Here is a 15,827-nt window from a genome sequence, read left to right as displayed (position 1 = left end):
TCATTTAATAAAACATTTTTGTCTTACTGCTGTCATGGTTTAAATTAACAACAATGAAATAGGAGGGATATGAAGTGGTTATTTTAACACTATTCGGATACGCCCCCCAGCGAGTTGCTGAAACGCCAGCATTTTGGCTGTGACGTCACCTACAGAGCACTCCAGCCAGCTATGGAACAAGAGAGCGAGGAAAGAGAGGTATTTTTTGACATATCAGACTGTTCTTCAGTAACTGAAGACTTTTTGAATCTTTAGGTTTATTTTAGTAGTATTTGAGCAAAAACATTGCAGTATTTACTGTTGTCAGCACTGTATTTCTTCTGAGGTACTGAACAGTTTTGTTAAATCATTCCCCTGTACGTTAACATTTAAAACATTTTAAACATAAGATAATAGTTCCATGCATCCATCCAAGACCACAACATCCAACATAATTTTTCTTTTATTCCCTTACAAAAAAATACCTTCTTTTAAGGATTACAAATACAAGCAGTGATTTAACATTTGCTGTACAAAAATGTTTGTGCCTCTTTTATGTAGCCTCCATGTGAAAAGTGTTTATTATATTGTTTATAATATGAATAGCTCCTTTGATAACTGTCACTAAAACTTTCCACTGATTTACAGATATGCAGTGTGATCCGTGTTTTGTTTTTTTGTGATTCCAGTGAATTAAGTGCAAAGTGAAAATGATTTCTGCAGTGTCATGCTTTCTCAAAAGGGAACAAATGTTTCTCTTTCCCTCTCATGTCCCGCTTTGTCTTCAATGCGCTGACACCCCCTCCTTTCTTCTCTTCTGCTTGTCTGTTTTGGGGCCAGGACATAGCCAAGGTCTCTGATGCCGTTTTACTGCTGGGATTTTCCTCCACAACAACGTCCTCATCTGATGAAAGGCCGTCGCATATGTCGCCGTCGGCTTTAGTGGAAGAGAGGCCTTTCTTGCCGTAACGCTGTTTAAGGCGCTCCCTGATCAGCAGGCCCTTCACAAGCAGAGTCCAGTTGGAGACTACTCTCTTTTCTCGTTTCTGAACAATTCAAGAGAGAAGGCAGTTTCATTTGTGGTAAGGCACCGAATCAATCATGAACAAATGACTTTTAAATTAGCACACCCACACACCTCCTTCTCTCTCTGTTTCTGAAGCTCTTGTTCTTCCACCCAGGCGGCCCTCAGGATCTCCTCATGCTCCTCACATACTATGTAGCCATCAGTGCTGGAGAACACATAGGATTTAAGTTCAACATATATACTTTTAGCACATATTCCTTACCTCACCATACATGAAAAACAACTAGCACTACACTAAAAAAACAAAAAACACTATGAGAATCAATTCAGAAACATACAAGAACAGAGTAATATATTCTATGGCTAAAAATGGCTCTATGGCTGGGATAGGCTCCTGCGTACCCATGAGGACAAACGGTACAGAAAATGGGTGGATATTTTGCAGCATATTTTAACCAGAATACAACCAGCGATGGTGCAAAACAAAGAGACTGTTTCAGTGCAACGTAACCGTAAAACAGGATTTTATTTTAGGCGTCTGACCAAAACTCATTCAGAATTTAAATCTCATTCAGAAAAGCACATCTCATGTCACTCAAGTAGATCACAGCAAAACAAAAATAAATATTTAATGTCAGACAGTGACCCGCATACTGTAAATTTGAGCAACTCGACAATGTTGACAATAAATGAAGTAAACTAAACACACGTCTCTTGATTGAATAACAAATTTAGCATTTGAATAGAGAAATCAACAGCAATGTTACTATTCATGTCTGCCGTGCCGCCCGCGTGTCATGTTTTCGTGAGACACTGCATCCTGCAAAGACGGCGTTGTCTCATCCACGCTATAAACAGGTAAGCCAAAGTGAGTCCACACTTTTGACTTTAACCATGCTAGCACATCTTTCCCTTTAACTTCATCGGCCGAGTCCACCATTGGGCGACATTTGATCGTTTTTTCTTCTTCTGCTTTCTTTTCTTCATCTGTGACTTCTGCTAAACTTACTGCGACTTTTATGAGGAGCTCTTCCTAGATGACACGTAAAATGGTGACTCACTGAGGTAGAACGGTGGAAGACGTTTACAGTAGCTGCAATTTAATAGTAATAAAAAAAAATGATACACGGTGAGAGTGTATCAATCTATCGTAGGGTTAAATATCACAATAGTTCAATATATCTATATTTCAACACTGCCCTAATATATTTGTGTGTGTGTGTGTGTGCATGTATATATCTATATATGCATTTATTTAGGGGTGTCACGAGACACTAACTTCACGAGACAGGACGATACACGAGATTGAGTCTACGAGAACGAGATGTGATGAGATTTTAACATTATTTTTAAGAAAAGTACAATAAAAATATATGACAAAATCTCCTGATTTAATTTCTACTATGTTACACTCTTTTGCACTCTGTGTGTACGCTACCGGCCCCGCCTCCATCCACCAAGACAAAGAGACTGTATGACTGACATAATTATTGAAAAGCTATTCAACAACAGGTTGGACAAATTTATTAATAAAAATAAATTACTTGCGGACAGCCAATAGGGATACAGAGCTAACATTTCAACTTCCATGGCAATGATCAAAATTACTGAGGAATTTAGCAACATTATAGATCGCAGAAAGTGCCCAGCGGCAGTATTTATGGCTCTGACAAAAGCTTTCAAAACAACTAATCACAACATCCTAATTACAAAATTAGTAAGGTATGGAATCAGAGGGTTAGTGTTTAATTGTATTAAAAGCTATCTACAAAACTGGAAGCAATATGATAGTAGTGACGATAAACTTGGGCATGCTTAAATATCTCGTGCAGTGTACCCCAGGGGTCAATACTGGTACCAAATGACATCTGTAAAGTTACGAAAGACCTAAAGCTAGTATTCTTTGCAGACGATACTACTGCTTTTTGTTCTGGAAAAAGTACACAAGAGCTAAAAAAAAAAAAAAAAACGTCACAGATGAAATGACCATACTAAAAAGATGGTTTGATGAAAACAGATTATCCTTGAACCTAAGTAAAACTAAGATAATGCTATTTGGTAATAGTAGTCCACTCCATCAAATACAAATTGATGGAGTGGACATTGAAAGGGTGAATGAAAATAAAGCTAAATTCGTCCTTGATCAAAAATCACTCCATACACTCTATTGCTCACTGGTATTACCATATCTAACTTATTGTGTGGAGATATCTGCAAAAACGATCAGTTAGGATAATCCATAATGGCGCGTTATTTTTAAACACTGTGATTTCTGTAATGTTTTACTTGAAAATGTCAGCAAAATAAATACATTTTATTGTTTTAATAAATGTCTGAGAGCCAGATGAAGTACATATAAACAAGCGTGTTCAAGTGGCCTTGATCCTCTTGTTATGTGTGACCTGACACACATAACACTGTAACCTTGACGGTCCAGATGGCTTCCAACGTTACTGGCATGACAAGGAGATCCCACCTGAGATGTTTTCTACCCGGCACAGTGGAGGGGGATCCATCATGGTCTGGGGTGCTTTTTCGTTCAGTGGAACACTGGAGCTTCAGGTGGTGCAGGGTCGTCAAATGGCGGAGGCTTACGTGCAGATGTTGCAGCGGGCATCCCTCATGACTGAGGGCCCTCATCTGTGTGGTAACAGCTGGGTTTTTCAACAGGACAACGCTGCAGTTCACAATGCTCGCTTGACCAAGGACTTCTTCAAGGAGAATAACATCACTCTTTTGGACCATCCTGCATGTTCCCCTCATTTAAATCCCATAGAGAACATTTGGGGATGGATGGCAAGGGAAGTTTATAAAAATGGCCATCAGTTCCAGGCAGTTGATGCCTTTCGTGAAGCCATCTTCACCACTTGGAGCAATGTTCCCACTAGCCTCCTGGAAACACTCGCATCAAGCGTGCTCAAACCAATTTTTGAAGTGATTAACAAGAACGGTAGAGCTACTCATTACTGAGTCCTACTGAGAATTTTTTTTGTTCTGGTTTGGAGAGTTTTTTGTTATTTTTTGAGCAATGGTCTTAAACTTTTCATCAGCTGATAAACAGCCTATTTCAGTTTAATTGTTGTTTTCAATAAGTTATTTTTTCAAAGTGCGTTTTGTCTCACTCCCCCTTCTTGCTTTTGCATATTGTAGCTCTACTTAAAACCTCATTAAGAGTCAAATGTGCAAAATGCAAATTCTAGCAATTTTTCAACTGGTCTTAAGATTTTGATCAGGTCTGTTTGTGCAACTATAATTCTAAAACTAGAAAAATGTGTTTTGTGTTAACATTTTGAAGAGTCAATCGCTGATGACATCACAGACGGGCCACATAGCTGACTTCCGGTTCTGGTTGTCATTTTGTTAGCAAGCTAAGGATCCTGAAACCCCGGTCACACCGCCCGAACTTTGCTGTAGCGTCCCTGGAGCGGTGAAAAAAATTCATCACCGCTCGTAACCGCGCACCACCGTTTAACAGAAGTTGGCCCCCATTAAGGCAACGGCGTATACGCTCGGCCACCGCTGATGGTCCCTCCTACCGCTCCGAAGGTTTTGAGCTGCACAAAATATTGCCAGCGGTGAGGAGCGGGCAAATTTCCTCTACAGCAAAGTTCATCACCGCTCCAACAACGCCCAGTCAAAGTTTGGCGCCGCTAGACAGAAGTTCGTGGACACTTGGGTCCACTACGCCAACGCAGAAATCTTGAACGCTGGACCACTGCCGCTTCGCCAGCTTTGCCCGGGCGGTGATTAAACGTTGCACAAACTTTGGTGGAGCGGTTGTAAGAGTTTTACAAGCGGACACGGGATTGCTGGAACGGTGTCAGGCGTTGAAGCAGCGATGAAGCAGCGATGAAGCAGCGATGAAGCAGCAATCCACTGCGGTGATGAACTTTGGTTTGCCGTTGGTATGGAGGTGTCGGAGGCAGAGCATAATTTCGCTATAAATACAGGGAGAAATGGACCAGGAGCCCATTTGGAATAGCCGTTGAGTGCAGACCTCAGTTATATCGAATTTGCTCAAAGTTACAGTAAAACTGTACTACCATGGATACTGAGAGACTTGCTATGATTGGTGCACTAGTCCAGCAGCAGAATCAGAACCTACTCAGATTGCAACAAGCTGTTGACAACAGACAGTTGTTGTGACAGTTGTTGTGTTTGCCGAGACACACTAGAGGGCACTGTGGGACTGCGAATGAGGATCCACGAGCCTTCCAGCAAGTCATGAGGATGCCACCAGCCCGCATGCACAGAACGCCGCTCTATCGACGCTCGCGTCACCGCTAAACCAACGTTCGCTACCGTTAAACCAACACTAAAGCAACGGCGGCTTCAGCGGTGCACCGCTAGGACAACGCCCGTGTTTTCTATTTTTTTTCCCATTTTGTGCGCGGTTACGAGCGGTGACGATTTTTTTCACCGCTCCAGGGACGCTACAGCAAAGTTTGGGCGGTGTGACCAGGGCTTAACAAGGATGCTTTAAGATAAAAACACATTAGGAACACAGTTGGACTCACAAAGTGTATTAATAACATGACAAGACGTGTGTCATATTGTATGTTTACCAAAAAATGTACGCAAACAGAGGCAAAATGTTGGCATAAATTTACAACATTAGTCGAAAAACACGCTAGCCAGGGCGGACGCTAAGCGAGGTTCCACTGTACTACACATCATAATTTGAACGAGTCTTCTTAATGCTTTGTATTTTAGTTCATTTCGCCATTTTTATGCTTGAAAATGCTTAATTTAGGCAAAAAATACATCATTATATGCAACGTCAGCACACTTCACTAAACCAACTCTATGCTAGCATCCAAGGTAAATGTGCTTGTGTGTTGGCTACTAACAATGTGACTCTCTAATGCATTGTCAAGAGTGCTGTGTTGTCTTACACTGCATGCGAATATCCCCCATGGAAGTCGAATCCGGTGACGGCGGGGGCAGCATCCAGGTCCAACTTCTTGGCAACACGGTTCAGGTTTGCAAGCCTGAGGTGGACACAGCCCACCGGCAACATGCAGGCTTTAAACAAGTAGACATTACCATAGTCGTTGCGGGGAACCTGAAAGCAATATAAGACAGTGTAATGAGAAAATGTATAGTGTACAGATACTGTATAACTTCAGTCACATGCTTGAGTCTGGATACTGTCTGAGGATTCTAAGTGGTACATTTCAATACAGAGCGTCTCTTCATGTAAATTAAATGATGTCAGGTCAGGTGAAAGATCGACCTGGATACCATTGTTTAATCAGGCTCTGTCTCAGATGCTGCCTCCCCACTGAGTAGTTGGGGGTCCTGGAAACATCTGTTGAGTAGCCTTACCTTTTGATGTAATCTTTCTCAGCAGACGAACTGGCACTAATATTGGCTCATTTCTTGTACAATGTCATTCAGTTGCATGAAAATGAGTATAAAGAGTTGTAGTCTGGAAGCCTTTTTTTGCCAGACATCTGCAGACCGCCATGCATACTGTATGTTATCTGACCCCTTTGCTTTGCAAAGGTAATAATACATTGCTCAAGTTCTGTACTTATTTCAGACACTCTTTCTTCGTTAGGATGATTTTTTTCCCCACAACAACAGGTAAAGAAATAATTGTAGCTATACTTGTATATGTATGTAACTTCCACCCACTTTGATAGCACATTGTTACCTTTCCATCCACAGCTATAGGTGGTTGATACTCTTCAGTCTGCCATTCTCCAAACAGAGCCAAGTCATTTTCATTCTTCTGCTCGGACATCATACGAGCTTTGCGGGAACGATTAGAAAAGCCCTTTACCATCTGACATGGAGACAGGGAGGGTCATTGGTTCAACAACAGGAGTATAAATGATACTTTAGAAAAGATAATTTAGCAAACTTCATACTTAGAAGATCATGAACAATGAGTGAAATATTGTCTCTCACCTTGTAGGGTACTTCTCCTATTCTGACAGTCCGTGCTTCTTTCAGCCATGTGTCCCTGGAGTGTAGCGTATGCACACAATCTCTAGCAGGAGGGAAGATGCAAATAGGGTCACATTTACCATCAGTAAAATTAAATATACCATAAATTCCAGACTATAAGCCGCTACTTTTTTTCACACGCTTTGAACCCTGCGGTTTAAACAGCTAATTTATGTGGCTAAAAGAACTAAAGTTCCCATGATGCATAGAATGCAGACTCAGAAAGTAGTGAACTGGAGTAGTGAAGTGGACACCAATATCAGGTTTTGAAGTATTATGCAACGATCGTGTTTTGATCTGACAAATCGCAAATGCTTGATTGCAGTTGTTGCTGCTAAGGGTGGCCCAACCAGTTATTGGGTTTACACTTTTTCACTCAGGGCCATGTATGGTTATGGTTTAATTTCTTTCAAAACATGCATAGTTTACATTGAATGTAATATGAAGCATTCTGTCCTTGGTTGTCAGCTCTTCCTATTATTGTGAAGCACAGTTCACCAAGCGTTGGATTGTTCACCCACTAATAGGGAACATAAGCTGGGTTTAGACCGTTGTGAGACAGGTTAGTTTTACCCTACTGATTATGTGTTGTTGCAATAGTAATCTTGCTATGTGAAACAGAAGTTGGAGAGGTGAGCTCCCTCGTGAAAGCGGCTCATGTATAGGCGGGTATGTGTTTGCTGCACACGCCACACTGACAGAAAATTTGGTAGACAGTAAAGATGTCCCGATGCGATCTTCAGGATCGGGATCGGCTGCCCATCTGCTGTATTGTGATTCCGCCATGAGATCGGGCTGATCCGGTTGCCGTATAACGTTCGTAAATCTGGGCCACACTCCAACATGGTAGGTGCAGTAGTGCGCCTCAAAGCTGGTTGCCACTCAACTCCCGCCACCCGCAAGAAGGAGAAAACACAACACGACCATGCAGACATGTCCACGGTGTACCGTGTTGAAGTTAGTTTCACGTTGGACGTTGGATATTCAGCTCCATAGCTACAGCGGTAGTTCCCCCTCACTGTGCACATACTACCATGTCATTGTGCGGGGAGCACACACGGGAAGTGCCACTCTAACTGCTGGTTGTTTATACTGTGGACCGCACAGACACTACTAAACATGTGAAACGGCAGTGAAAAACCTTGGAAACTCCTCTGTTACGTAGCATGAATGGAAGCTAGCGGGGTTTAGCTTAGTTTTAGTGCTACTGCAGCTGTGTGTGTGTGCGTCTCAGGCTGGATGACAATATTTTCACAGTGCTGCGTTTCACCGTAAGGACCACTTTATGATGCACACTGAAGACATGCAGGTTCTGATTGAAAAAAGACGAGAGACATGTATTCTTTCATACAGCTCGTATCAGCCGTCAATTGCCATTCTCAACACACACAACATACTTTCGGCTTTCAAAATAAGAACTATCTTTGTCACATTTGTCTAACTGTGTAAACTAAATAAGGGTGTCATTAAAATATTTTACATTAATAACGCGATTGGAATTACATCTGTGACTCCATCTTCCTTAATCACAAGCATGGGCATTACAGTTTGCTGAAGATTTTGTAGCAATATGTGCTGAGGCTGACGTCCCATTAGAAAAGTTAGCCAAGCTACATCCATTTCTCAATTACTGGACAAATGGGCCAGTGACGCGCCAATGAATGTAAGGATTTTTGCATTTCATTCATGGACATTTTACTCACTAACCCAAATAGCACACACTATATGCTGGTAAAATATGTGGAAAAGGTAAAGCATGGAATTTGGGAAAAATAAAATGGATTTCATAGGGCCCTAACAGAGTGTGTTTGTTTGTTTAAAAAAAAATTTAATATATCCTAAATTACACCTCTCATTGTCAAATGATTTGTCCTACCCTAAAGGTATTTTGCACGCCCATTTTTTCCAATTTTATCTTCTATCGTAGGGACTTTTATTGGATCAGGGACCTGGCTCACAGAGGTTTGTTACAAAACCCAAACAATATTATTGGTCATGCTGTGTAATAAAGTAAATTCAGCAATACTTTGGTTGCATTATTTTTAATGCTTTGAAGAGCTATTTTCATAAACATATTCAATTCCACAAATTTATGTTTGTCGCAAAAGCTTATTATTAAAAAAAAAAAAAAAAGAAGAAGAAAGGATCGGTACCGGATCAGATCGGCAAGACTATACAAAAAATCGTATCGGAAGCCAAAAAATGTGGATCAGGATATCCCTAGTTGACAGCTAAAATGTGATTACTGGTTTGTTTTTTTTTTCTCCCTTAATAATAACAAATTTTATTTAAAAACTGCATTTTGTGTTGTGTTGTGTCGTCATTGACTAATATTTAAATTTGTTTGATGATCTGAAACATTTAAGTGTGACAAACATGCCAAAAAAAAAAAAAAAAAGATATCAGGAAGGGGACAAACGCTTTTTCACAACACTGTATAAACACACATACAAATCTTTGATTTATTATTAGTATCAACATTTCAGATTTTTCTCATTACATTTTACCTTTTGCTTTATTTTCCTAATTTTTGCTGTTTTTTTTTGTGTGAAGAGGCTGACCTGGAGTAGACAGGCTCTCCTCTGCAGTATCCAAGAACAGCAGCGGTGTGAGGATAGATGGCTTCATATTTGAGCAGGTGTCTCTTTAAGGCGTACAGCGGATGGTTCTTGTACTCGGTGATGGAGATGGGCAGCGGCTTGTTGAGCAGCTTTCTCTGCATCTGAGCAGGGGAAGAAAATAACTACAGTATTTGTTCAACAAGCACCAAACGTGATGCAATGTTCATGTTGCTGTTTCACCTCTGTGTCCTCCTTTTTGTCCCGCTCATCCTCAGGCCTCAGGAATGGCTGCAGCGTCTCCTCCCACCACTCCTCCTCCACCCGCCTCTTCCTTGTCGTCGTCATCCAGGTGGGGTCGTACTTGCGGCCCAGGTCCTTCACAAAGCCGTCTCCATCCACAGACACCACATAGGTTATTGGCTGCGTTGCGTTCTGGGAGCAGAGGTGAGGTGCGCCCACTCCGTGCTCCACATCTATGCACACCCAGGAGGAGGTTTTGTCCAGGAACACCTCCATCCACTCATCAGCTCCAGGACCGACATTCTTCTTTGTACTCCTTTGCTTTGTTTTTGTCACTTTTTCGCTTCCTTTTTCTCCCTCATCTTTTACCTCCTCTTTCTTTCCACAACTCCTTTTCTGGATTGTGTTGCTCTTGTTGGTGCTCCTCTGTTTAGCTTTCTTTCCACTCTCTGAATCTTCACTGTCCTCTTCACTGGATGCTTTAAACTCCTCATCACTGAGCTCCTCCTCATTCTCACTGTTGCTCTCTTCCTTGTAACTGACCTTTGAGGCGATGCTGCGCCGCTTGGAGTTCTTTGGTCTCTGCCCTCCTCCTGACACCCTAATCTTGTCCTCCTCCTCTTCTTCCTCCTTTAATTCTTTCCTCTTTGCCTTTTTCCCTCCTCTGTTTCCAGCACTCTTCCCTCCTTCTCTCTTGGTGCCTAGAGAGATTTTCTCCTCAGGCGAGTTGCTCTGCGACGTTCCCTGGCTTTGCAGTGTTTTTGCTGGGCATTCGGAAGTTGCTGTAGCTCCTTTTGTCTGGAGGTAGGGCACAGATTGACACTGTAGCTATAAAAATGGCCACACATGAACGCAACAACAGATAACAATGCAGAAGCTTGTTTGGAATCCAAGGGAACCAAATGTAAAAGGATTCTTCCTAAACACATCAAACTACAACCTGAAATTGATTATACTGTACTGTAAAGTACTAAAACATTGAACATGAAGTAGGGCATGTGCATTCAAAAGTTTAAAGAAGGTCAAATTAAGTTCACCCGTAAAAGGTTCTAGTGCATTTTAGGTTCCCTGTGAAATTTCACCCAAAAGCCGAATACCTCTAACTTTTTTTGAGTAGTGTATATTGGATTTGTAAATTGGATTGGCTGTCGCTTTTCTTACAAAATTACTAGTATCAAAATGGCCCCCCGCTACCTTTGACTTTCAGTATACGGCTCCAGGTGGAAAAAGTCTGAACACACTTGCGCTAATAGTACCAGGCATTTATTACAGACAAGAAGTTTATCACAGAGAACGCACAACAATGTGCATATAGTATTCTGTTGTACCGTATGTTGTATTGTTTTACCGTTTCGAACATAATTTGTATCATAAATAAAATCATACAGAATACTATACAATATGTATAATATTACAAATGTTTAGAAAATATGTATTATCCTCTTCTATTACATCTATAAATTGTGTGTGTGTGTTTTTTTTTTATCTGAAACACAAAGAAAACATTTTGTAATAATTTTGGGAACCTATTTAGCCTCTATTTTGTCTTTGGAAGTGAAATGAACCTGTACCTTTGAACTCAAACCTAATGCTGATGGTACCTTGGCTGATGGAGGTTTGAGAGGAATGGGCTGCAGAGAAACAACCAAGCGACAAAAGAGTCGCAAAGACCTCAGGACCAACATGAAGAGCTACAGGGAACACAAAGAAATACAACCAATCAAACAATTCCTGTATGCATTCTAGCAGTGGTGGAGGTGAACTACTACTAGAAGCACTGACATGTGTCATCTCCTGGTGGTTCTTGGCTGACAGACTGGCCAGACGTCTCTCCAGCAGAGAACGAGGGTTTGGATGCTCCTCGTAGGAAAGACTGGGGTTGAGTGTGAAATTAGCTCGAAACCTGAAAGAGAAATGAACTTACTCTGCGTCTTGTGTCATATGCAATTGTGAGTTGTCATTAAAGTTATTTGGACTGCATCCACACCATTTGAGAAGCCCAGAGAGGTAGTTTTGGTCGATGCGTTCTTTGGAGACAGCACTAATGCGGGTAGGCAGCAGTGACAGGGTAATAGCCAGCAGGTCGGGTTCACTGCAGAGACGGTTGTGGAACATCGCGCTGGCTAACAGACACATGAGGTGCACCTAGAAAAGCATCTCGACTTTATAGACAAATAGATCTGACAGATTGATTGACATGCAGCAGCAGCATATAACACAACTCTGTGTGTGTTCACCTTGTGTGTGTCTATCAGCAGGTCCTTCTTGTAACGGTTCATCAGCCGCCTCAGGTACATCTCAAATTCTGCTTTTTTCTTTTGCCTGCAAAAGCAGAAATCCTGCTACTTTACTTTGTCAAAATGACTACTGTGGATATGGTTGTTAAAAACAACCATATTACTTACCAGAATTACCATAAAATCTCTACACTAAGTCTCCTATAGTGAAAAACATTGGTGGCAACAGCTGTAGCTGTTAGCTGTAGTATTTTCACTACGCAAGATGGCAATAGCTGCATTTGAATTACCATGAGCTCGATCAGCTTTATCTATCTCCATATGTGCTTTACAATCTTGGTTGCGTGTTACACTTGCCGTTCTGACAATTAACTGATCAGCGGTGTTAATGCTGGCTGGGTTGTTTGCGCCTTACCGCTATGACAACATTGCTTCAGTTGCTGCGGTGTTGTGCAATATACTTGTTAATAAATGACCATGTGGTCAAAGACAGCTACATTTTACTTTCCACTTTCTCATGCACTCTAAATTATTATTATTCAAGTTTAAAAAATACATGGTTATATACATTGAGTTTTCGGACAGCTTCTCCCCAATTATCACCTTCTTCCAATTCACTCAGTTTAGGGGTGTAAATGCCTGATGCAAATAAACAGAGCATACACAGTACATCAATTACCTGTTTAATCAGGTTAACTCACTTTTTCCTAACCTCTGGGGTCTCGATTTCTATCTGTACTGGCTCAGAAGGCAGGACTGGTTCCGGTGATTCCGTTGGACCAAGCGGCTCAGCCAATTCTAACACACACAAAAATGTCAGAAATGCATGAAAACAAATCCAATGTCAAAGACTTACCTTCCACTTCCTCCCAATCATCCTCCTCTTCCTCACTCTCCTCCTCATCTTCCTCTACTTTCTGGTCTTTCTTTGTAGCCGAGGAGGCTGCTAAGCTCATCTTTTTGTCACTGTGAGTGTCGTCCATCTTTACTGGTGAAGAATGGAAGTGTTTGCTGGTGATGACGCTAGTGGACTTCCTAGAGCGAACATTTCCAGCTGCTTGGTCTTTGGAGGAACGTGGCTTGGGCTTGACCTTCCTTCTGAGGGTCTCCTCCACTTCTGTGTTGTCATCATCTACAAGTAATGACACGGAGAAACCATTTTCAACCATACAGTTTAGAGTAATTAATGTTTTTTTTTGTTAAAGTAAGTCACTGCTACAATGCCTATCACCCCCTCGGATGTTTCAGCTTTTTATTGCTTTCATAAATGAAACGCACATCACCACAAACACAACATCTCCACCAAGAAGCATGGTGGTGGTAACATCATGTTGTGGGGATGCTTCTCAGCAGCAGGGCCAAGAAGAAAAAATAAGTGATTGCCCCGCAGGTAAAACATAACATAACTGCAATTAATAAAAGGTTATAACGGCATTTCTAAAGCTTTGGGACTCCAGTGAACCACTGTGAGAGCCATTATCCAAAAATGGCAAAAACATGGAACAGTGATGAACCTTCCCAAGAGTGGTCGGCCAACCAAAATTACCCCAAGAGCGCAGTGATGACTCCTCCAACAGCGCACAAAAGACCCCACAACAACATCCAAAGAACTGCAGGTCTCACTTGCCTCAGTTAAGGTCAGTGCTCATGACTCCACCATAAGAAAGACACTGGGCAAAAGTGGCCTTCATGGCAAAGTTCCAAGGCGAAAACCACTGCTGAACAAAAAGAACATTAAGGCTCGTCTCAATGTTGCCAGAAAACTAAAAGTAACGCCGCATTTCGGAAAAAGAACATCATACCAACAGTAAAAATATGGTGGCGGTAGCGTGATGGTCAGGGGCTGTTATACTACTTCAGGACCTGGAAGACTTTCTGTGATAAATGGAACCATGAATTCTGCTGTCTACCAAAAAATCCTGAAGGGGAATGTCAGGCCATCTCTTTGTGACCTCAAGCTGAAACCAACTTGGGTTCGGCAGCAGGACAATGATCAAAAACACACCAGCAAGTCCACCCCTGAATGCCTGAAGAAAAACAAAATGAAGCCTTTGGAGTGGCCTAGTCAAAGTCCTGATCTGAATCCTATTGAGATGCTGTGGCATTACCTTAAAAAAGCGTTTCATGCTCGAAAACTCGCCAATGTGGCTGAATTACAACAATTCTGCAAAAGTGCCTGGGCCAACATTTTTCCACAGTGCTGTAAGAGACTCATTGCAAGTTATCGCAAATGCTTGACTGCAGTTGTTGCTGCTTAGGGTGGCCCAACCAATTATTAGGATGAGGGGGCAATCACTTTTTCATACCGGGCTGTGTAGGTTTGGACTTTTTTCTCCCTTAATATACTGAATTTTGTGTTCAGTTGTGTTGTCACTGACTAATATTAAAATTTTTGATGCTCTGAAACATTTAAGTGTGACAAATAAGCAAACAAATAAGAAATCAGGAAGGGAGCAAACACTTTTTCACACCAATGTATCCACTACAAATAGGCAATACTACAAATTCTGTTATCGACCCAATACAGGACCAGTATCACAGATTCTGATACTTTTTATTTGGATATTTTTCAAGATGACTGAATGGCTTTGAGATTTTAGGCAAACCATAGAATATTTGTACCAACACAATACAATATCAATGTAAAAATATAAACGACATATTTTTTTCTTTATTCCCTTTTATTGCATACAATTGTTTGATAAAGACAAAGTCAGTAGTGCAAAATAAGTAAACAAAAGCAAAAACTACTACTAGCTGTCATTCAAATCAATTTGCTTTTTGCCCCCAAGGCCCTCCTGAGTCCAAGGAGTCATTGGCAAGGAGTTTCCCTTTGTGAAAATAAGCATAGAAGAGAAGTGCAAAATATTGATTTCATCATGCTTGTATTGATCAAATACCGATGCTTCCCTGGTATGGATAGTTGATCGAGCCGCCCACATCTAATAGCGACACAGACTCAGTATAATAGTGACTGCAGCCAAAACTGCATCTACAAAATACTGACCTGAAGGGGTATACTTATGTAGTCATACACTTTCCCTTATATAGTTTTCATTGACACAAGTGTGTAAGTCTGTTTTCATATTGACATAAATTAAATTCTGTAAATTATATGTATATATTTTTAAATTCTTGTCAAAAAAGCTAAATTACGTTGACCATGATTTCATCTATAAAAGCAATAAAAGGCAAACAACTAAGGGAGCGTAAATCCTTTTTTATAGGCATCGTATTTAGTACAGTACTGTATTAGAATACGTACTGCACTACCTGACACACTGTCAACAGAATAAAACAGACTTTATACAATAATGCTGTGTTGTGTCTTCTTTACCTGCATCTTTCCTCTTTTCTTCTCTCGTCTTTGCCTTCATCACCTGCTTCAGCTTCTTTGTAGCGACATCTGCCTCCTGACAAACACGCCGCTTTGCCATTTTATTCTTTCCGACGTTTTTTTCCTGGCTTTTTAAAATCACAACACGAACGTACAAAGGAATTCTCACTGTTCCTCACGATAAATTATATCCTAGCGGAAAGCAAGAGAAGTTATTCAACATTGTAATGTGGAGGTTTTGTAACATAACAGTTCCACCACTCCTTGAAGGAGGCTGGGTTGTGATGTCACGTCCGCTCATCTTCTTCACTTGTCAATGGTGGATTCGTGACAAACCTTTAGCTGTATATCGCCACCTGGTGTCCTGCAACCCAAAAGGTTTTTATTCGGTAGTATTCTAAAGTACAGCTAAAGGATGTATGTGACAACTTCACCGTTTATTTTTGTAGTGAAATTACCCTTAAAACCACGGCAAGCGGGAACTACGTCAT

The 15,827-nt window shown here is 41.2% G+C and overlaps 1 protein-coding gene across 3 annotated transcripts; it reads right to left on the bottom strand.

Moving 5' to 3' along the window:
* Window positions 1-258: 258 nt before the first annotated feature.
* On the bottom strand, window positions 259-15,605 carry xpc (xeroderma pigmentosum, complementation group C). Of its 3 annotated transcripts, none has more exons than XM_054797440.1 (14): window positions 15,337-15,605; window positions 12,856-13,131; window positions 12,701-12,797; window positions 12,000-12,084; window positions 11,750-11,907; window positions 11,545-11,665; window positions 11,334-11,453; window positions 9,763-10,560; window positions 9,523-9,683; window positions 6,923-7,004; window positions 6,666-6,797; window positions 5,902-6,071; window positions 1,118-1,211; window positions 260-1,025 (listed from the first exon to the last, which is right to left on the bottom strand). In XM_054797440.1, exons 1-14 carry the CDS (start codon window positions 15,434-15,436, stop codon window positions 705-707), a joined length of 2,715 nt encoding a protein of 904 aa, XP_054653415.1. In that variant the 5' UTR covers window positions 15,437-15,605; the 3' UTR covers window positions 260-704. The 3 variants fall into 3 exon arrangements, with proteins under 3 accessions (XP_054653433.1, XP_054653415.1, XP_054653423.1); XM_054797448.1 differs by having other exon boundaries at window positions 262-1,025; window positions 11,364-11,453; XM_054797458.1 differs by lacking the exons at window positions 12,856-13,131; window positions 15,337-15,605 and having other exon boundaries at window positions 259-1,025; window positions 12,712-12,792.
* Window positions 15,606-15,827: the final 222 nt, after the last annotated feature.

Source organism: Dunckerocampus dactyliophorus, chromosome 1 (assembly GCF_027744805.1).
Source record: "Dunckerocampus dactyliophorus isolate RoL2022-P2 chromosome 1, RoL_Ddac_1.1, whole genome shotgun sequence".
NCBI lineage: Eukaryota > Metazoa > Chordata > Actinopteri > Syngnathiformes > Syngnathidae > Dunckerocampus > Dunckerocampus dactyliophorus.
The sequence above is the reverse complement of the archived record's forward strand: the minus strand, read 5'-3'. Positions and strand labels throughout refer to the sequence as shown.